Here is a 22,145-nt window from a genome sequence, read left to right as displayed (position 1 = left end):
TCTATAGGACAGCCCTTCAAGTACTTGAAGATGGTGGTCATATCACCTCTCAGCCGCCTCCTCTCCAGGCTAAACATCCCCAGCTCCTTCAGCCTTTCCTCATAAGACTTGGTCTCCAGACCCCTCACCATCTTCGTTGCCCTCTTCTGGACCCATTCCAGCTGTCTTGGGGAGAGAGGTGGTTATGAATTTCCTGCTTCGCGCAGGGGGCTTGGGACTTGATGACCCTTGACATCCCTTCCAGCTCTGTCTTTCTGCGGTCCAATGCAGCGTGCTGATTCAGGCCAAAGGTCCAGGATCCTGTGCCTAAATGTGTCATAAGAAAAGAAGGAGCAAAACAGTTTCTCCATCTGCGCTGGCTCGCAGCGAACCCAGAGTGAAGGGTTTCGACGGACGCTTTGTTTTTATCTTACGTTGATTGCGTTACTTACCCCAGAGTCCCAACTGTGTCAGACCGGTCGGTGCATAAATATTCAGAATACAACAAACGCCAGGCAGTCGGGTCGATTCATGAGCACCCCCCCCCCCCCCGCCGCCGTGAAGCCCAGTGGCTCACCCGCTCTGCGTTTCGGCAGTCTGTCAATACGGTTTCGGGGTTTTGATGCAAACGTTTGACAGCTTGCGATCTGCGTCGGGGGCACACGGAGATGCTAACCCCTTGCCCTGTTTCCGCAGATTCTCCTGTGCGACTCCTGCGACAGCGGCTACCACACGGCGTGTCTCCGGCCCCCGCTGATGATAATCCCGGACGGAGAGTGGTTCTGCCCTCCTTGTCAACATGTAGGCGTCACCTTTTGCTTTCGAAAGAAACCCTTCGCCTTCTTCCCGCTTCCCCTGGCACTCCAGCTATTATTCCATCAGCTGGCCTCCCTTGTGTCCTATTGCAGCGCTACCCGGCTACTGCCACCATCATTTAATCCGAGCCAGTGTTCCCTCTTAGCTGAATTAGTGTGAGCTAATTTTAGTCTTAGCTCAGGAAGGGTGGCCCCAGAGCAAACCAATTAATGCAGTCGCTCACAGCTGTCGTGCCAGTAGCTCACAAAGTGGAATTTCTGCTCACAAGACTCCACAGCTTAGAGGGGAACTTTGGTCTGGGCCTATAATTGTTTACCTTGCACGATGTGCCCTTCTCGCCTGTGGTGCACTCTGTTGACTGTTTTATTGTTTTTACTCGTTTAATCTTAATGTAGTGCTTTAACTTTGAACTGTAGGTTTTTAATCGTTGTTATTGTATGTTGTCACCCGCCCTGAGCCCGTTAACGGGAACGGGCAGGATATAAGCCTACTAAATAAAGAAATAAACTCCGTTGCGATTTAGCAGGGCTGCCCAAACTTGTTCAACGCAAGAGCTGCATAGAATAGAAGAAGAAGAATTTCAGATTTATACCCCGCCCTTCTCCCTGAATCAGAGACTCAGCGGCTTACAATCTCCTGTATCTTCTTCCCCCACAACAGACACCCTGTGAGGTGGGTGGGGCTGGAGAGGGCTCTCACAGCAGCTGCCCTTTCAAGGACAACCTCTGCTAGGGCTATGGCTAACCGAAGGCCATTCCAGCAGCTGCAAGTGGAGGAGTGGGGAATCACACCCGGTTCTCCCAGATCAGAGAGCACTGGCTGACCCAAGGCCATTCCACCAGCTGCGAGTGGGGGAATCACACCCGGTTCTCCCAGATAAGAGAGCTCTGGCTGACCCAAGGCCATTCCAGCAGCTGCAAGTGGAGGAGTGGGGAATCACACCCGGTTTCTCCCAGATCAGAGAGCACTGGCTGACCCAAGGCCATTCCAGCAGCTGCAAGTGGAGGAGTGGGGAATCAAACGCGGTTCTCCCAGATAAGAATCCACACACTTAACCACTACACCAAACTAGCTCTCAAATGTTTGAGAGCTGAAAGATGCGAACATCAGATGTTTGAGAGTGGGGAGGGAGGGGAATAGATGGGGGAGGGAGAGGTGGAAAGAAAACAACTTGGAATCCATTCTCCCAAGCCGCCTGCTGGCTTGGCTTGGAGAAGTGATTTGAAGAGAGAAATGTCTTCTCCAAGCTGGCCAGTGGGGGCTTCAAGAGCTACCCAACATGCATGAAAGAGCCATGTGCCACCGCTGTGACACAGTGTTGTGGTTCAGACCCAGGTTCAGATCCCCACTCTGCTGTGGAAGCTCACTGGGTGACCTCGGGCTAGTCTCACGCTCTCAGCGCTAACCTACCTCACAGAGGTGTCGTGAGGATAAAATGAAAGAGAAGGAGAGTGACGTGAGGCAGGACATAAACGGAGTAAAATAGAAATAAAAATACAATTTCTTCAGGCCTGTGTTTACTTAGAACTTTAAAAAAGGAAATTCGTTCCTGGGCATCCCTTGTTCTCCACCAAGAGAAGCTTAATTCAGCATTCAGATGAATTATGCCAGGGTACTCAGTTGGTTTTAAAGTTAAAGTTGCTTTCTTTCCAACTCTGCCTCCCAGCTCTCATTTTCCTTCCTTCCTTCCTTCCTTCCTTCCTTCCTTCCTTCCTTCCTTCCTTCCTTCCTTCCTTCCTTCCTTCCTTCCTTCCTTCCTTCCTTCCTTCCTTCCTTCCTTCCTTCCTTCCTTCCTTCCTTCCTTCCTTCCTTCCTTCCTTCCTCCTCCCCCCCCCCTCCCTCCCTCCCTCCCTCGCTCCCTCCCATGTTCTTAGCCATGGTAAGAGAACATAAGAGAAGCCCTGTTGGATCAGGCCAGTGGCCCATCCATTCTAACACTCTGTGTCACATAAGAACATAAGAGAAGCCATGTTGGATCAGGCTAGTGGCCCATCCAGTCCAATACTCTGTGTCACATAAGAACATAAGAGAAGCCCTGTTGGATCAGGCCGGAGGGACGGTGGCTCAGTGGTAGAGCATCTGCTTGGGAAGCAGAAGGTCCCAGGTTCAATCCCTGGCATCTCCAAAAAAGGGTCCAGGCAAATAGGTGTGAAAAACCTCAGCTTGAGACCCTGGAGAGCCGCTGCCAGTCTGAGAAGACAATACTGACTTTGATGGACCAAAGGTCTGATTCAGTATAAGGCAGCTTCATATGTTCATATATGTTCATAATGGCCCATCCAGTCTAACACTCTGTGTCGCGTAAGAACATAAGAGAAGCCATGTTAGATCAGGCGAATGGCCCCTCCAGTCCAACACTCTGTGTCACGCAGTGGCCAAAAAAACCCCAAGTGCCATCAGGAGGTCCCCCAGTGGGGCCAGGGCACTAGAAGCCCTCCCACTGTGCCCCCCCCAAGCTGGTGACTGAGGGGAACCTCCCCATTCAGAGGCACTAATTCTCTGAAACCAAGAGCTAGGAGGCAACATTAGGGGAAGGCCTCAGCCTCTATGCTCTGTTATCAGCTGTCCAGAGAGACAGGCTGGTCGCTGTGTGAGACAGGATTCTGTACTAGATGGACCCCTGGTCTGATCCAGCAGTCCTCCTCTGATGTTCTTAGCAAGGGAAGGCCTCAGCTTTGGTGTAGTTCCCATTTGGTGTAGTGGTTAAGTGCGTGGACTCTTATCTGGGAGAACCAAGTTTAATTCCCCACTCCTCCACTTGCAGCTGCTGGAATGGCCTTGGGTCAGCCATAGCTCTGGCAGAGGTTGTCCTTGAAAGGGCAGCTGCTGTGAGAGCCCTCTCAGCCTCACCCACCTCACAGGGGGGAGAAGATATAGGAGATTGTAAGCCGCTCTGAATTGTAAGCCGCTCTGAGTCTCTGATTCAGAGAGAAGGGCGGGGTATAAATCTGCAATTCTTCTTCTTCACTGTGTTTTTGGGTCTTCTGGAGGAGCTGGTTGACCACTGTGTGACACAGGATGCTGGATTAGATGGGCTGATTCAGCTGGGCACTTCTTATGTCCCCTTCCTTCTTACAAGATGGCCCTTTTGTTAGCAGTCAAACACACACTGGAATTGCTGGGCAATTTTCCTCCCAGAGTATCGGGCATAATCATGTCATGGTCCCCTTCCTAAGTGGCTTGTTTTCTCACGCATCCTTGGCATGTCTTTTCAGTTTCAAAGTCACTTTGTATATTCCGGGACGAACTGCTCCTCAGCGTAATTATTGATTGCACCAAGGCGTTCTCAAGGGCAGCATTCGCATCAATCCGCTCAGCGCGCAGGCTCCGTGGGGCCGTTTGGTATTTGCTACTCTCCGTCTTCCTGGGGTCTTGTTTTCTTCCCGGTATCAATCAGAATTTCAATCTAGAGCTGATGATATAATAATAATAATAATATAACAGGGGTGGCCAACGGTAGCTCTCCAGATATTTTTTTTGCCTACAACTCCCAACAGCCCCAGGCAGCATGGCCAATGGCTGGGGCTGATGGGAGTTGTAGGCAAAAAAAAACCTCTGGAGAGCTACCGTTGGCCACCACTGGTATGCACTATAACTTGCTTCTTTAGCCTTTCAGCCCAAACAACTTCAGTTTGGTGTAGTGGTTAAGTGCGCGGATTCTTGTCTGGGAGAACTGGGTTGATTCCCCACTCCCCCACTCGCACCTGCTGAAATGGCCTTGGGTCAGCCAGAGCTCTCTTCTCTGGGAGAACCGGGTTTGATCCCCCACTCCTCCACTTGCAGCTGCTGGAATGGCCTTGGGTCAGCCATTGCTCTCTTATCTGGGAGAACCGGGTTTGATCCCCCACTCCTCCACTTGCAGCTGCTGGAATGGCCTTGCGTCAGCCATTGCTCTCTTATCTGGGTGAACCGGGTTTGATTCCCCACTCCTCCACTTGCAGCTGCTGGAATGGCCTTGGGTCAGCCATAGCTCTCTTATCTGGGAGAACCGGGTTTGATTCCCCACTCCTCCACTTGCAGCTGCTGGAATGGCCTTGGGTCAGCCAGAGCTCTCTTATCTGGGAGAACTGGGTTTGATTCCCACTCCTCCACTTGCACCTGCTGAAATGGACTTGGGTCAGCCAGAGCTCTCTTCTCTGGGAGAAGCGGGTTTGATTCCCCACTGCTCCACTTGCACCTGCTGAAATGGCCTTGGGTCAGCCAGAGCTCTCTTCTCTGGGAGAATTGGGTTTGATTCCCCACTCCTCCACTTGCACCTGCTGAAATGGCCTTGGGTCAGCCAGAGCTCTCTTCTCTGGGAGAATTGGGTTTGATTCCCCACTCCTCCACTTGCACCTGCTGAAATGGCCTTGGGTCAGCCAGAGCTCTCTTCTCTGGGAGAATTGGGTTTGATTCCCCACTCCTCCACTTGCACCTGCTGCAATGGCCTTGGGTCAACCATAGCTCTCTTATCTGGGAAAACCGGATTTGATTCCCCACTCCTGCACTTGCAGCTGCTGGAATGGCCTTGGGTCAGCCATTGCTCTCTTATCTGGGAGAACTGGGTTTGATTCCCCACTCCTCCACTTGCAGCTGCTGGAATGGCCTTGGGTCAGCCAGAGCTCTCTTCTCTGGGAGAACCGGGTTTGATTCCCCACTCCTCCACTTGCAGCTGCTGGAATGGCCTTGGGTCAGCCAGAGCTCTCTTATCTGGGAGAACCGGTTTGATTCCCCACTCCTCCACTTGCAGCTGCTGGAATGGCTTTGGGTCAGCCATAGCTCTCTTCTCTGGGAGAACCGGGTTTGATTCCCCACTCCTCCACTTGCAGCTGCTGGAATGGCCTTGGGTCAGCTGTAACTCTCTTCTCTGGAAGAATCGGGTTTGATTACTCACTCCTCCACTTGCACCTGCTGGAATGGCCTTGGGTCAGCCAGAGCTCTCTTATCTGGGAGAACCGGGTTTGATTCCCCCCTCCTCCACTTGCAGCTGCGGGAATGGCCTTGGGTCAGCCATAGCTCTGGAAGAACCGGGTTGATTCCCCACTCCTCCACTTGCAGCTGCTGGAATGGCCTTGGGTCAGCCATACCTCTTTTATCTGGGAGAACCGGGTTTGATTCCCCACTCCTCCACCTGCAGCTGCTGTAATGGCCTTGGGTTAGCCATAGCTCTCTTCTCTGGGAGAACCGGGTTTGATTCCCCACTCCTCCACTTGCAGCTGCTGGAATGGCCTTGGGTCACCCAGAGCTTTCTTATCTGGGAGAACCGGGTTTGATTCCCCACTCCTCCACTTGCAGCTGCTGGAACGGCCTTGGGTCAGCCATAGCTCTCTTATCTGGGAGAACCAGGTTTGATTCCCCACTCCTCCACTTGCAGCTGCTGGAATGGCCTTGGGTCAGCCATAGCTTTCACAGGAGTTGTCCTTGAAAGCCACAATGTGAACGGGACCACGAAGGAGAGATTAAGCCACAACAAAAAGAAAAAACTTTCTGTGTAAAGTGCAATTTTAACTTGTTGTGAATAATAAGTATCAAAATACAAAATGAATATTATCAGTACATATCACCAAGTTAAAACCTCGTAAGTTACTCAATGCACCTACTGCCCTTATGGGGCTGAAAGCCACTAACTTACATTCAGTCTAGTATTAAGAATAAGTCGTCCAACGGAGAACCGGTCCGCTTTGCGACCCATTTCGGATCTCAAATCCTTCTTCTAGGGACCATTCTTGTGAGTATTGTACAGTTTTCTAGGTCCAGTAGTGCCAAATGAATTAGCGCGCATAATAGCAGGAATGCCATAGTAAGTACTATCCTTATCAGCAATGCAGGTATCCGTTCTCCATTGGACCACCTATTTTTAATACTGGACTGAATGTAATTTAGTGGCTTTCAGCCCCATAAGGGCAGTAGGAGCATTGCGTAACTTATGAGGTTTTAACTTGGTGATATGTACTGATAATATTCGTTTTGTATTTTGATACTTATTATTCACAGTAAGTTAAAACTGCATTTTACACGGAGAGTTTTTTCTATTTCTTTTTGTTGTCCTTGAAAGGGCAGCTGCTGTGAGACCCCTCTCAGCCCCACCCACGTCACAGGGTGTCTGTTGTGTGAGGGGGAAGGTAAAGGAAATTTTGACCTCTCTGAGATTCAGAGTATAGGGTGGGATATAAATCCAATATCCAATATTGGAGAGCCAATTTGGTGTAGAGGTTAAGTGTGTGGACTCTTATCTGGGAAAACCAGTTGTGATTCCCCCACTCCTCCAGTTGCAGCTGCTGGAATGGTCTTGGGTCAGCCATAGCTTTCTTATCTGGGAGAACCGGGGTTGATTCCCCACTCATCCAGTTGCAGCTGCTGGAATGGCCTTGGGTCAGCCATAGCCCTGGCAGAGGTTGTCCTTGAAAGAGCAGCTGTTGTGAGAGCCCTCTCCAGCCCCACCCACCTCACAGGGTGTCTGTTGTGGGGGAGGAAGGGAAAGGAGATTGTGAGCCGCTCTGAGACTCTTTGGAGTGGATGGCGGGATATAAATCCAATATCTTCTTCTTCGATACCTTCTTTTTCAGTATCTTAAATATCAGCATCTTCTTTGCCTTAGTTTCAAAAGGCAGCAGTGTTCCCTCTAAGCTGTGAAGTCTTGTGAGCAAAAATTCTACTTTGTGAGCTACCGGCAATAAACTCGTGGGCATTCGATGAAATTGCTGAGCAACCAGGTTAAAACGGATAAAAGAAAGTACTTCTTCACCAAAGGGTGTTTAACATGTGGAATTCACTGCCACAGGAGGTGGTGGCGGCCACAAGCATAGCCACCTTCAAGAGGGGTTTAGATAAAAATATGGAGCAGAAGTCCATCAGTGGCTATTAGCCACAGTGTGTGTGTATGTATAAAATTTTTTGCCACTGTGTGACACAGAGTGTTGGACTAGATGGGCCATTGGCCTGATCCAACATGGCTTCTCTTATGTTCTTAAGTTGTGATCAAACAATTTGGGTACTGCATAAATTAGTTTGCCCTGGGGCTGTCCTTCCTGAGTTAAGACAAAAATGTGTGAGCCGGAGGCTAAAAAACTGAGGTCACATTAACTCAGCTGAGGGGGCACAGTGTGTTGCACTTCCGTATTTTGACACTAATATCCTTCTGTCTCTGATCGTGTGCAGTCCGGACAATGATCAGCCCTCTTCCGCCGGCATTGGCCCCTCCTTTTGAGAGATGCTGGGGAGGGGTGTGTGTTAAAGGATTAGCTGCACCAAATGTACTAACGCCACGTTTGGTTTATTCCAATTCCTTGTAGAAATTACTCTGTGAGAAGCTAGAAGAACAGCTGCAGGACCTGGACGTTGTCTTGAAAAAGAAAGAACGAGCAGAGCGAAGGTATCGTCTCCCTCTTTCCTCGGCCAGGCTCTTTTGTTGCCAAAAAAACAAGAGGGGCAGAGCTGTCGGAGCAGTCCCTTTTTTAATATCGGACCAGGGGTGGAGTTCTAGCAGGAGCTCCTTTGCATATTAGGCCACACCCCCTGATGTAGCCAGTCCTCCAAGAGCTTACAAGAAAGAGCCTTGTGAGCTCCAGGAGAATTGGGTACAGCGGAGGGGCGTGGCCTAATATGCAAAGGAGCTCCTTTTAGAATTCCACCCCTGCGTTAGACTATTCCCATGTCTTTACTAGATTTTGGAGTGGAGTCCCTGGGTTGAGAGGAGGCATTTGGAACAGACATTTCTGTTACTGACAAGAACACAACTTGTCGAATTCCGAGTTACCCAAAGGACCTCCAGGGAGAAAGTCACAAGGGATTGTCTGTTCTCCTTGGAGGGGGGTCTCAACACAGGTTTTGAGCCACGTCTGTAAAGAGATGGTTGGTGTTGAAGAAAGTTAACTTTGCGTCCTCATATTGGTCAAAGTGGGGTTAGTTTTGAAAACGTCCCTGGGAGAGTTGGTCAAAGTCAAGTGGATGATGTTGGGGTCAAGCCAGCTATCCTCCAAAACCATCTTTCCCACTGAAACGGTTTTTCCTTCAATGGAAAAAGCCGTTTGGTTTGTGGGAGAACAAAGTAGGAGTCTGGTTGCACCTTGAAGACCAGCCAAGTTTTATTTAGAATGTCAGCTTTCGTAGGCATGTAGACTTCATCAGACAATGGAATGGAGTACGCTGTGAGCAGAGCTACATATGCAGGTTTTGAGCCATGTCTGTAAAGAGATGGTTGGTGTTGAAGAAATTTAACTTTGCGTCCTCATATTGGTCAAAGTTGTCACAGAACAACCAGCACATTCCACAGAACAATCAGCACAGTCAACAACCATCTTCCTTATCTTCACACCCCTTCCAACCCTCCCAGCAATTAACACAGAACAATGGTCACATTCCACAGCCAGTTTCCTTATCACTACCCTTCCAGGAAGCCCCACCAAACAATGGGCACATCCACAAACCAATTGCCCTTTCACCACACTCCTCCAGCCTAGAAATAGCAGCTCTCCAGCAGCCCTGGCCTCACTCAATGCACAGCAGCCAAGAAGGTCAGAGCGCCTGCTCCGGCTGCAATGCCACTGAGGATGTTCTCCACAGCCGAGAACGAAACGTCTGGAAGGAAAACTTTCTCCAGTAGAACACGGCACTTGAGCCCGAAAGATTCTACAAACCCTAAAGAGCTACATATAGCTGGTGGACATATAGCTACCAGCTACATCTAGCTGGTAAGAATGCAAAGTGGTACAAAGTTAGAATCCAGTGTCCAAACAGTGAAATTAACAAATTCAAAGAATATTTGGTCTGGATAGCATTTGCGTGGGAAACCAACAAAACAGTAACATGTCAGAATGGGAGAGGGATGGCGAGAATGTCATAAGGCAACGGATGTGGTCTGTTAATTGCTCTGTTGCTTGGGAAATCATCTTAGATGGAAGCGAGGCTTCACACCTGAGCCCAAAAGAAAAGGTGGGGGGTGACTGTTTTAATACATACAGTGGAGTGGCGGGGTAGGGATGCCAGCCTCCAGGTGGGACCTGGGGATCCCCCGGAATTGCAGCTCATCTCCAGACTCAAAGATCAGTCCCCCTGGAGAAAAGGGATGCTTTAGATCAGGTTCCCGAGCCACAGCTTGGCCCACCTCTGATGTAGGGCTCTAGAGGTCAACCCCAACGCCTTGAATTTCGTTCCGAAACAAACCGGAAGCCAGTGTAGACGGAGAGAGATGGATACGGAGAAGGCGCCTGCGAGCCCCTGTGAATTTGCAGGACTCCGAACCTAGAATGAAGAAGATGATATTGGATTTATATCCCGCCCTCCACTCCGAAGAGTCTCAGAGCGGCTCACAATCTCCTTTACCTTCCTCCCCCACATCAGACACCCTGTGAGGTGGGTGGCGCTGAGAGGGCTCTCACAGCAGCTGCCCTTTCAAGGACAACCTCTGCCAGAGCTACGGCTGACCCAAGGCCATGCTAGCAGGTGCAAGTGGATGAGTGGAGAATCAAACCCGGTTCTCCCAGATAAGAGAGCTCTGGCTGACCCAAGGCCATTCCAGCAGCTGCAAGTGGAGGAGTGGGGAATCAAACCCGGTTCTCCCAGATAAGAGTCCGCACACTTAACCACTACACCAAACTGGCTCTCCTGAATGCAAACTGAAAACAATTTAATTTAATTTTTAGATTTATATCCTGCCCTTTCCCACAGGTGGGCTCAGGGCGACTTACAACAAAAATTTAACACACCTACCAATTTAAAATATAAAAAAAATATCATAAGAGCATACAGTATAAAAGTCAGGGCTCTACAACAGGCTCTTATTTATGGCGCTTCACTCCTAATGACATAGACATCAATCTGTTCGAACAACAGATTGACGTCTATGTCATTAGGAGTGAAGCGCCATAAATATTGCCTCCTCGTTGATGCGGTCCACTTAACATCAACTAACAATCACCAGACCCCAGATTGTGATTCTTTTAATCTGCTAACAGATATTTCCATGCTTTTGCGTACTAATTCACTGTCCACTTTCTCTATATTGAGGACTGTTGGCCATTCCATCTGATGAAGCACTTTTTGAGCATGCTGGGATCAAACGCCAAACTACACCCCCTTCCTCTCCAAAGGAAGAGCCTCAGCCAATGGAGAAAATAAGTGGTTTTGCTCTGTAGCTTCTGTGTGATTGAGCAAGCCTGGCAAAGGAAGCTGCGATGCAGAAGGAAGCAGACAACAGCCAGTTTTCGGGGGGCTGATAGGAGCCCTCCGGGGGCCTCATTTGGCCTCTGGGCCGCATGTTTGGAAGGGGGAGGGGGGGAACCACAATTTGGCTGAGCTCCTTGGAGTATGGCTGGAATAAAAATTGTACGTAAGCCCATAAACCATAAAAAAGTAAACCGGTGTTTATAAAAGGTAACAAAGGAATGGGGTGGTTGGGGAAGGCGCAGCTACCTGGAAACCACAGGTATTGTGCAGAACAGCCTTGTAAACTTGTCTCTGTCTTCTTTTTTCTCTCCCTCTGCATCCTCCCCAAAGAAAAGAACGCCTCGTGTACGTGGGGATCAGTATAGAAAACATCATTCCACCCCAAGTAAGTTGAATCAGATCTAGTGGTCTTACCTTTTCCTTTTTTGATTGCGTCTCCTCCTGCTCCGGTCTGTGAAAGCTCAACACGCGCACGTGTGTCTCAGAAACCGCGAGGGCTACGGACTTCGTTGGGCCGGATCCTGCAGACGGTCTGGAAGCCATTATTTCAGGAGTCCTCAGTGGGTGCCATTGGATCTACCAACACCTTTCCTGGCACCCGCCAAAGTGTTTTTAGAAAGTGGCTGTGGCCAAGCGAGGCTGTTGCCCCCGCAAGGCTTCTTATTGGCTACTGGAGATTTTCTTCTTAAAGCATTGGTTCTGCAGGAGCTTCTACCACAGCACAAGGATTTTCACTGTGTGGCCGAAGTTAAGCCGTAGCAGCTGTTTTGCGGCGGCCATTTTGTGTCTGCGCCTGCCATGCGGCGTCAGAATTCCAAAAGTGCCCACAGGCTCATAAAGGTCGGGGAGTCCTGTGCTGTTTTATGCCGAACAGTGGATTAGATTCATATGCCCTTTATATCAGGGGTGGCCAACGGTAGCTCTCCAGAGGTTCTTTGCCTACAACCCCCATCAGCCCCAGCCAGCATGGCCGATGGCTGGGGCTGATGGGAGTTGTAGGCAAAAAAAACAACATCTGGAGAGCTACCGCTGGCCGCCTCTGCTTTATATTAACGCTGGGTTTTAAATAAGTGTCAAATATTTTTGGTGTCGGGTGTTTGCTTTTTTGTGCGCCTCCTCAGGCAGGCTCCCGGGAGAGGCAGTGTTCAGATTCTCTTGATAATGCCGACGGTTTCACTGACCGAAAGCACAAATATTGGCCCAGATAGATTTGTGAGATCTTGCTTAATGCCTTTGCAACCCTGTGTTTTAACACTGGCATTTAGTGTTAGCATAGTTTATAGGTGGCGGAGCTCATTAGCTTAATTCATTCGCATATGCCACACACAACCCCCCCCATGCCAAAAGCAACCCGATGCAATGAAGGAGAGTCCCAGGCAAGTGAGGCCTGCTTGGGTTGGCTAGAGACCTAGGCAGTGCAAGCAGGCCTCGTTCACTTGGGGCTCTCCTTGGCCATCCCCTCCACAGACACAAACAGTCAAAAGGCCAGCAAGCCACCTGTCGCCCAAAATCACATCAGAAGTGGAGAAAGGGTGGTGCCGACTTCTCCAGGGGCTAATGAGGGCTGCTGGGGGCGTGGCAAAGCCCCTGGTGGCTGCTGCCTGCCTGCTCTCCTAATCCAGGGATTGTTATGCAGCTGTAGCTACTATTCATTGGACAAGGTAGGTGGGGAGGAAGAGGGGGGGAACCATCAGAAAGGTTCAGGAGCTACACTCCTGTGAGTGCCTGCTAAATCTGAGGCCTGGTTTATAGCCTAGAGAGCATGGCTTTGTCAACGCTAGATGCCCGGGAAGTTTAAAGAAGAAGATGATGATGATATTGAATTTATATCCTGCCCTTCACTCTGAATCTCAGAGTGGCTCACAATCTCATTTGTCTTTCTCCCCCACAACAGACACCCTGTGAGGTGGGTGGGGCTGAGAGGGCTCTTACAGCAGCTGCCCTTTCAAGGACAACCTCTGCGAGAGCTATGGCTGACCCAAGGCCATTCCAGCAGGTGCAAGCGGAGGAGTGGGGAATCAACCCCGGTTCTCCCAGAGAAGAGAGCTCTGGCTGACCCAAGGCCATTCCAGCAGCTGCAGGTGGAGGAGTGGGGAATCAAACCCGGTTCTCCCAGAGAAGAGTCCATGCCCTTAACCACTGCCCCAAACTGACCTGCCCTGGCAAAGGTCTAGGAGAGGGAACAAAATGGAAGATGGCAGAAAAGGGAGGTGCATTTGCAGCGAGAAAGGCAAAACTGTAGGTTAGGGATTATTAGAAAAGGGAATTGAATTGTGCAGCTCTTTCCGCAGCCGGCTGTTTCCGATTAAAGTTTTGGAGGTCTCCCTCAGACGTTCTGAGAGAAGCTTTTCTATCAGCTGCAGATGTTGCCGCGCCTAACCCTTTTGTCTGGCTTTGAAACAGGAGCCAGAAATCCCCGAAGGCCTAGATGAAAAGAAGAAAGATTCCAAAAAATCAAAGGTCAAGTTGCTCGAAAGGAGGTCGACTCGGCAAAGGAAATGCATAAGCTATAGGTAAGTGAATGGGGTGGGGAATCGTGAACATACACATGAACAAATGAAGCCGCCTTCTACGGAATCAGACCCTGGGTCCATCAAAGCCAGTCTTGTCTACTCAGACTGGCAGCGGCTCTTCAGAGTCTCCAGCTGAGGTTTTTCATGCCTACTCGCCTGGACCCTTTTTAGTTGGAGATGCCATGGTTTGAACCTGGAACCTTCTGCTTCCCAAGCAGATGCTCTACCACTGAGCCACCGTCCCTCCCCACATTTCCCACTTTTTCAGCAGTGACTCAAGGCAGATCACAAAAATGGAAAGCAGTTCAGTCTGATAGCAATGATGTTTTTTCGGTAATGGGAAGTTACTGATTCCACTCAGCCTTTTTTCCCCTTTCAAAGTGCTGGCAGCTGAGCAAAATGCAGAGGCCCCCAGACCCATCTTTGTCTGCTCCAGTGAAGGTCTAGGAGAGGAGACAAAACAAGGTGGGAGAAAAGGGAGGTTTGTTTGTGGCGGAAAAGGCAAACTGTACGTTCGGGATTATTAGAAAACTGAAATTGCAATGAAATTGCTGAGCAGTCGGGTTAGGGCGGATAAAAGGAAGTACTTCTTCACCCAAAGAGTGATTAACGTGTGGAGTTCACTGCCACAGGAGGTGGTGACAGCTGCAAGCATAGACAGCTTCAAGAGGGAATTGGATAAGCATATGGAACAGAGGTCCATCAGTGGATATTTGCCGCAGGGTATAGATGGAACTCTGTCTGGGGTAGTGATGCTCTGTATTCTTGGTGCTGGGGGAGGGGGTGGGGAACAGTGGGAGGGCTTCTAGTGTCCTGGCCCCACTGGTGGACCTCCTGATGGCACTTGGTTTTTTTGGCCACAGTGTGACACAGAGCGTTAGACTGGATGGGCCATTGACCTGATCCAACATGGCTTCTCTTGTGTTCTTATGTGACTCAGTGTTGGACTGGATGGGCCATTGGCCTGATCCAACATGGCTTCTCTTATGTTCTTATGTGACTCAGTGTTGGACTGGATGGGCCATTGGCCTGATCCAACATGGCTTCTCTTATGTTCTTATGTGACACAGAGTGTTGGACTGGATGGGCCACTGGCCTGATCCAACAGGGCGTATCTTATGTTCTTATGTGACACAGAGTGTTGGACTGGATGGGCCATTGACCTGATTCAACATGGCTTCTCTTATGTTCTTATGTGACACAGAGTGTTGGACTGGATGGGCCATTGACCTGATCCAACATGGCTTCTCTTGTGTTCTTACGGATTAAGACTCAAACGACTGATGTTGTAATGCTCCTATATTGCTCTATGGTGTGGCTTCATTTGGAATAGTGTGCACAGTTCTCCCAAAGGACATTGCGGAGCTGGGAAAAGTACAGAGGAAGGCAACCTGGACAATTAGGGGGCTGGAGCACCTTCCCTAGGAGGAGAGGCTGAAGAGTCTGGGACGTTGCAGTTCAGAAAAAAAGAAATTGCTAAGGGCAGGGGGCATGAGAGAGGTTTATAAGATTGTGCATGGGGGAGTGAGAGCTGAGAAAGAGAAAGTTTTCTTCCTCTCCCAAAAGACTAGAACTCAAAGGCATCCAACAGAGCTGATGGGCGGCAGGTTCAGGACGAACGAGAGGAAACACTACTCTACAACGAGAGCAATTAAAATGTGGACTTCACTGCCGAAGGATGTAGTGAAGACCACGGGGAAAAACGCCTTTGAAAGCAGAGGGGAACCTCCACGTTCAGAGGCACCAACCCTCTGAATCCCAGATCCAGGAGGTGACATCAGGGGAAGGCCTCAGCCTCTGTGCCCTGTTGTTGACCCTCCAGAGGAACTGGTTGGCCACTGTGCGAGGCAGGATGCTGGACTGCGTGGACCTCATCCAGCAAGGCTCTACCGATGTCCTTCATGTTAGGGAAAGCCCTCAGCTTCTCTGCCCTGTTATTGACCCTCCAGAGGAACTGGTTGGCCACTGTGGGAGAAAAATGCTGGACTAGATTTTCCCATCATCTGTTCTTACTGGCAGATACCATAAAATCCCTTTCGAGAATAGATCATGTAAATATTGTCTACTGGAACCAGATTCAGTTACCCATATTCTTCCCCGTTGCCTCATGTTTTGTAAGATTTGCCAGCAACTTCTTGATCCTGTTATTTCCAACCTCTCTGGCCCTCCGGAAAGAATTACCCAGTTTTTACTTGCTGATAAATCTGCCGGTTTGACTGCATTAGTGGCTCAGTATTTGGCTATTGTACTGTATAAGGGTTACTCTATATCTAGGAAAATATGTGGCTGTGTGTGTGTGTGTGTATATATTGGCCACTGTGTGATAACAGAGTGTTGGAGTGGATGGATGGGCCATTGGCCTGATCCAACATGGCTTCTCTTATGTTCTTATGTGACACAGAGTGCTGGACTGGATGGGCCATTGGCCTGATCCAACATGGCTTCTCTTATGTTCTTATGTGACACAGAGTGCTGGACTGGATGGGCCATTGGCCTGATCCAACATGGCTTCTCTTATGTTCTTATGTGACACAGAGTGCTGGACTGGATGGGCCATTGGCCTGATCCAACATGGCTTCTCTTATGTTCTTATGTGACACAGAGTGTTGGACTGGATGGGCCATTGGCCTGATCCAACAGGGCTTCTCTTATGTTCTGATGTGACACAGAGTGTTGGACTGGATGGGCCATTGGCCTGATCCAACAGGGCTTCTCTTATGTTCTGATGTGACACAGAGTGTTGGACTGGATGGGCCATTGGCCTGATCCAACATGGCTTCTCTTATGTTCTTATGTGACAAAGAGTGTTGGACTGGATGGATGGGCCACTGGCCTGATCCAACATGGCTTCTCTTATGTTCTTAAGTGACACAGAGTGAATGGACTGGATGGGCCATTGGCCTGATCCAACATGGCTTCTCTTGTGTTCTTATGTGACACAGAGTGTTGGACTGGATGGGCCATTGGCCTGATTCCAACATGGCTTCTCTTATGTTCTAAAAGGCAATGAGTATTTGATTAATTCTGCTTTTAGCATTTATTTTCCTCAGTAACATTGTCTTAATTGCTTCCTTAATTTGATATCCCGTTTGTATTTTTATTTTATTATGACGTTGAAGGTTTTGAACTTGACTTGACTAGATGAACCACTGGTCCAGCAGGACTCTTCTTGTGTTCTTGTCAGGGGAAGGCCTCATCCTCTGTGCCCTGTCGTTGGCCGTCCAAGGGAACTGGTTGGCCCCTGTGTGAGACAGGATGTTGGACTAGATGGGCTATTGGTCTCATCCATCAGAGCTCTTCTTACGTTTGTCTGTTCTGTGTGGCTTCAGCATTTTTTGGGCGTTTACATCTAACACACCATTTGTGCTTTGGCAGTAGAAGACGGCTGAGTCTTTGAAGCGTTAACACAAAGCATACCAAACAGGATGCTTTGGTGAAATTCCTTCACCCCCTTACTTACGTACTTACTGAGAGCCAGTTTGGTGTAGTGGTTAAGTGTGCCGACGCTTATCTGGGAGAACCGGGTTTGATTCCCCACTCCTCCACTTGCATCTGCTGGAATGGCCTTGGGGCAGCCATAGCTCTGATAGGAGTTGTCCTTGAAAGGGCAGCTACTGTGAGAGCCCTCTTAGCTCCACCCACCTCACAGGGTGTCTGTTGTGAGTAAAGGAGATTGTAAGCTGCTCTGAGTCTCTGATTCAGAGAGAAGGGTGGGGTATAAATCTGCAGTCTTCTTCTTCATCATCATCATAGTTGTAACAGTTGTCCTACCTCAGTTTGGCATGGTGGTTAAGTGTGCAGACTCTTATCTGGGAGAATTGGGTTTGATTCCCCACTCCTCCACTTGCAGCTGCTGGAATGGCCTTGGGTTAGCCAGAGCTCTCTTATCTGGAAGAACCGGGTTTGATTCCAGGCTCCTTCACTTGCTGCTGCTGGAATGGCCTTGGGTCAGCCAGAGCTCTTGTACGAGTTGTCCTTGAAAGGGCAGCTGTTGCGAGAGCTCTCTCAGCCCCACCCACTTTACAGGGTGTCTGTTGTGGGGGGAGAAGATATAGGAGATTGTAAGCCGCTCTGAGTCTCTGATTCAGAGAGAAGGGCGGGGTATAAATCTGCAGTCTTCTTCTTCTTTTCTCAGCCCCACTCACCTCACAGGGTGTCTGTTGTGGGGGGAGAAGATATAGGAGATTGTAAGCCACTCTGATTCAGAGAGAAGGGCGGGGTGTAAATCTGCAGTCTTCTTCTTCTTCATAATGAAAAGTAGCTGCGAGAGGCTGGAATTCTGCTTGGAAGAACGGCAATGTTTATCCTTGTAAATGTAGCATCTGGAACTGGGCAGTTTTGGTCTGAAAAACAGCCAGCAGGGAAAGGGTGAGGGATCTGCATTGCATGGCTACTTCGCTAAAATCCCAGCCTCCTGAAATGCCTTTTCATTAAAAAATAAAAGCACGGAGCTTCGATACACACACGTGTGTGTAATGTGCCTTACCCCCCTTAATCTCCAGGGTTTCCTTCCAAATTACATTTTAAAGTCTGGGTCGGTGGTGCGCGTCCCCGCTCCTTCTGGCACAGCTATCTGGAAATCAGCGCAGCGGCAAACCCCGAGCTATTTTTGCGATGCTCGGGGTAACCTTCATTAACTCCAGCTACCGCATCGAGCCGATAGCCCGTCCTTGCGCAACGAGCCAGGCCGCGGTTACCAAGGAGCGGCGGGCCGGATTTCGCAGGCGAGTTGTCACGTCCCCCCCCCCCCCACTAGACGAGACAAAACTTGATGACCCAGCAGAATCGCCTCCTCGCTCGAGGATATCCGACCGTCCTCCCGGGAGGGGGATTAAAGCCGTTCTGCAAGCGTAGCGTTTTGTGCGGAGTGCGGCTTGTCGGGGGGAAAGGATGCTTGCAGCGTATTGTGCTCAGCAGTGGGACTGTGAAATGGATTCCCCCTCCCCCCCGTCTTAGTTGCATCTTCTTTGTTTGATTCGGGGGTGGTGGTGGTGGTGGGGGTTCGTTTGTTTATCTGCTTCAGAGCCAAACCTGAACAGATTTTTTTAAAAAAACCCAAGATGTGTTTAGCTCTCTCTTGGCTTCAGCTGTGAGTCAGTCAGATTTTAGCAATGATTGAATATGCACTCCCCGCACCCCCCTCAACATTTTGCAGGGTTGTATAGAATGCAGGTTGCTTCTGGAAGTGTCCAGAGAGAAGCTGGGTGTTCTTTTTGCAAAAGATAAGGGGGAGAAAATAACAGAAGGGCATAGTCACCGCCCGGATTTCCGTACCTAGAAATTGTTAAGGTCAGTTTGCGCTTCTTGAGAGCCGGTTAGGTGTAGTGGTGAAGTGTGCGGACTCTTAATCTGGGAGGATCATAGAATCGTAGAGTTGGAAGGGACCTCCAGGGTCATCTAGTCCAACCCGGTGCACAATGCAGGAAACCCACAAATCCCTCCCCCTAAATTCACAGGATCTTCTTTTGGAAAAAAGAACACCCAGCTGCTCTCTGGATGCTTCCAGAAACCGTCTGCGTTCTATACAACCCTGCAAAATGTTGTGGGGTGGGGGTGGGGGGTGCTAAAATCTGACTGACTCACAGCTGAGGCCAAGAGAAGGCTAAACATATCTTGATTTTGCCATTTCATGCAGTAAAATCCAGTTGCAAACTGCATTGAAAGTGGATGGAGAGTGCATTATTTAGTGTGTGTGATAGCTCCCTGCGCTAAGATGATTTCCCAAGCAACAGAGCAATTAACCGCCCGGATTTCCGTACCTAAAAATTGTTAAGGTCACTTGGCTCTGCTTGAGAGCCAGTTGGAATGACCTGCTGGAATGACCTTGGGTCAGCCATAGCTCTTGTAGGAGTTGTCCTTGTAAGGGCAGCTGCTGTAAGAGCTCTCTCAGCCCTACCCACCTCACAGGGTGTCTGTTGTGGGGGGGGGGGAGAGGGGAGGTAAAGGAGATTGTGACCGCTCTGAAACTCTGAGATTCAGAGTATAGGGTGGGAAATAATTCAGATATTTTCTTATTGTTGCTTGTGTGCGCTATAAAAGGCTCAGGGAGTCTGATCAAAATTTCAAGCAAAAATAGCGTACGATGATAATGCTTCGGAGATGCTGTCTGCAGGGAAGGAGGTTTGAAAATGTTACTTGGAAACTATATGGTGGATGATTGAGGAAATTGGGATTTTCTCTCATTTTCTTTCCCTTCCCCCTCCGCCTGTACCACTGCTGCCAGTGGGTGGGATCCTGGCTAAATTGGCAATTGAAATTGGTGGTGGCTGTAAGCATAGCCAGCTTCAAGAGAGGATTGGATCAACATCTGGAGCAGAGGTCCATCAGTGGCTACTAGCCACACAGAATAGATGGAACTCTCTGTCTGGGGCAGTGATGCTCTGTATCCTATGTGCTTCGGGGGGGGGGGCACAGTGGAAGGGCTTCTAGTGTCCTGGCCCCACTGATGGACCTCCTGATGGCACTTGGGGTTTTTTGGCCCCTGTGTGACACAGAGTGTTGGACTGGATGGGCCACTGGCCTGATCCAACATGGCTTCTCTTATGTGACACAGAGTGTTGGACTGGATGGGCCATTGGCCTTACCCAAGATGGCTTCTCTTATGTTCTTATGTCTGGGGCAGTGATGCTCTGTATTCTAGGTGCTTCAGGGGGGCCGCAGTGGGAGGACTTCTAGTGTCCTGGCTGCACCAGTGGACCTCCTGGTGGTACCTGTTTTTTTGGTCACTGTGTGACACAGAGTGTTGGACTGGATGGGCCTTTGGCCTGTTCCAACACAGCTTCTCTTATGTTCTTAATTTCCACTGATTTCCCTCAGGTCAATCCTCGGTGTCCCCTGAGCCCCCCCCCCCCAGAGAAGTGTTTTGTGTAGAGTGATTCATGCTACGGTCACCTCGAGACTAGACTACTGTAATGCCCTCTACATGGGGCTGCCCATGTCTCGAATCCGGAAGCCGCAGCTGGTGCAGAATGCTGCAGCCAGGCTGTTACTGGGTCTCTCTATTCGGGATCATGTGCAGCCGGGGCTGCGGAGACTGCATTGGCTGCCAATAGTATTCCGGATTTGCTACAAGGTGCTGGTTATTACCTTTAAAGCCCTATATGGCCGAGGTCCTGTCTACCTTAGGGACTGTCTCTCCCCACATATTCCCCAGAGGGTACTGAGATCTGGATCACAAAATCTATTCGAAATCCCTGGGCCGAGGGAGGCGAGATTGAAGGCTACCAGAGAACGAGCCTTCTCTATTGCTGCCCTCCACTGGTGGAACCAACTCCCTGTGGGACCTTGCCCAATTCCGCAAGGCTTGTCAAACAACACTTTTTCGAATAGCCTTCAACCAAAGTACAGAGCTGCTTAACATCATGGTACGGAACTTAGCACCAAAACTTTTTTAAAAATCTGTTCAATATTTAGAAGAAGAAGAAGATGGAGGGGAGGGACGATGGCTCAGTGGCAGAGCATCTGCTTGGGAAGCAGAAGGTCCCAGGTTCAATCCCTGGCATCTCCAAAAAAGGGTCCAGGCAAATAGGTGTGAAAAGCCTCAGCTTGAGACCCTGGAGAGCCGCTGCCAGTCTGAGAAGACAATACTGACTTTGATGGACCAAAGGTCTGATTCAGTAGAAGGCAGCTTCATATGTTCATATGTTCAAGATGATATTGGATTTATATCCCGCCCTCCACTCCGATATTTAAAGTGTAATTGTTAATTTTAATTGATCTGACTGTAATTGTTTTTATTGCTTTATGGTTTTATTGTTTTATTGTGGATATTTAATGATGCTGTTAGCCGCCCTGAGCCTGCTGCGGGATATAAATGCGAAAAATAAATAAATAAATTGGTGCAGCAGCAGATGGGTGGGGGAGCAGTGTCCCCCGTAAGGCAAGTTAGTGCGAACTATTTATTTTATTTATTTACCTTAAATTTGTATGCTGCCCACTCCACACGGACTCTGGGCGGTTCACACAGTCACAATCCGCAATAACAATACCCTATGGTTATAAAATCAAAACACATATAACAATTTATATTTTAAAAACTTAAAAACGGTGCTGTAAAATTTCTTACATAGGCGGTCCAGCTTCATTATAGTTCTTAATTCTCTGTATTGCTCTCTTTGGTGTCTTATAGATGGATGGTAGTATTCAGCGACATACTAGTGGCAGTAATGCATTTGTTACTGTAGGTCTGCCTGAAAAGGTCGGTTTTGCAGGCCCTGTGGAATTGGGAGAGATCCTGCAGGGCTCTCCTGTCCTCTGGAAGTGTGTTGAATAGATTAGAGGCTGCCACAGAGAAGACCCTTGCCCGTGTAGAGCATAATCTGGCCTCCCTTGGTCCGGGGATTGATAACAGATGTTGACTTGTGATGCGGTGGCTAAAAAGGCAAATGCAGTTTTGGGTTGTATCAACAGAAGTCTAGTGTCCAGATCACGTGATGTGATGGTATCGCTTTACTCTGCTCTGGTAAGACCTCACCTGGAGTCTTGTGTTCAGTTTTGGGCGCCACATTTTAAGAAGGATATAGGCAAGCTGGAACGGATCCAGAGGAGGGCAGTGAAGATGGTGAGGGGTCTGGAGACCAAGTCTTATGAGGAAAGGTTGAAGGAGCTGGGAGAGGAGGCGGCTGAGAGCTGATATGATCACCATCTTTGAGTACTTGAAGGGCTGTCCTATAGAGGATAGTGTGGAATTATTTT

The 22,145-nt window shown here is 49.3% G+C and overlaps 1 protein-coding gene across 1 annotated transcript in view; it reads left to right on the top strand.

Moving 5' to 3' along the window:
- The window catches only part of RSF1 (remodeling and spacing factor 1), a 42,573-nt gene that overhangs the window by 6,098 nt on the left and 14,330 nt on the right, over positions 1-22,145 (top strand). Inside the window, exons 4-7 of the mRNA XM_060235018.1 lie at positions 676-780; positions 8,067-8,146; positions 11,269-11,323; positions 13,342-13,451. Of these exons, the coding sequence (XP_060091001.1) occupies positions 676-780; positions 8,067-8,146; positions 11,269-11,323; positions 13,342-13,451 (350 nt within the window). The remainder of the gene's footprint in view (positions 1-675; positions 781-8,066; positions 8,147-11,268; positions 11,324-13,341; positions 13,452-22,145) is intronic.

Source organism: Heteronotia binoei, chromosome 3, assembly GCF_032191835.1.
Source record: "Heteronotia binoei isolate CCM8104 ecotype False Entrance Well chromosome 3, APGP_CSIRO_Hbin_v1, whole genome shotgun sequence".
Taxonomy (NCBI): domain Eukaryota; kingdom Metazoa; phylum Chordata; class Lepidosauria; order Squamata; family Gekkonidae; genus Heteronotia; species Heteronotia binoei.
The sequence above is the reverse complement of the archived record's forward strand: the minus strand, read 5'-3'. Positions and strand labels throughout refer to the sequence as shown.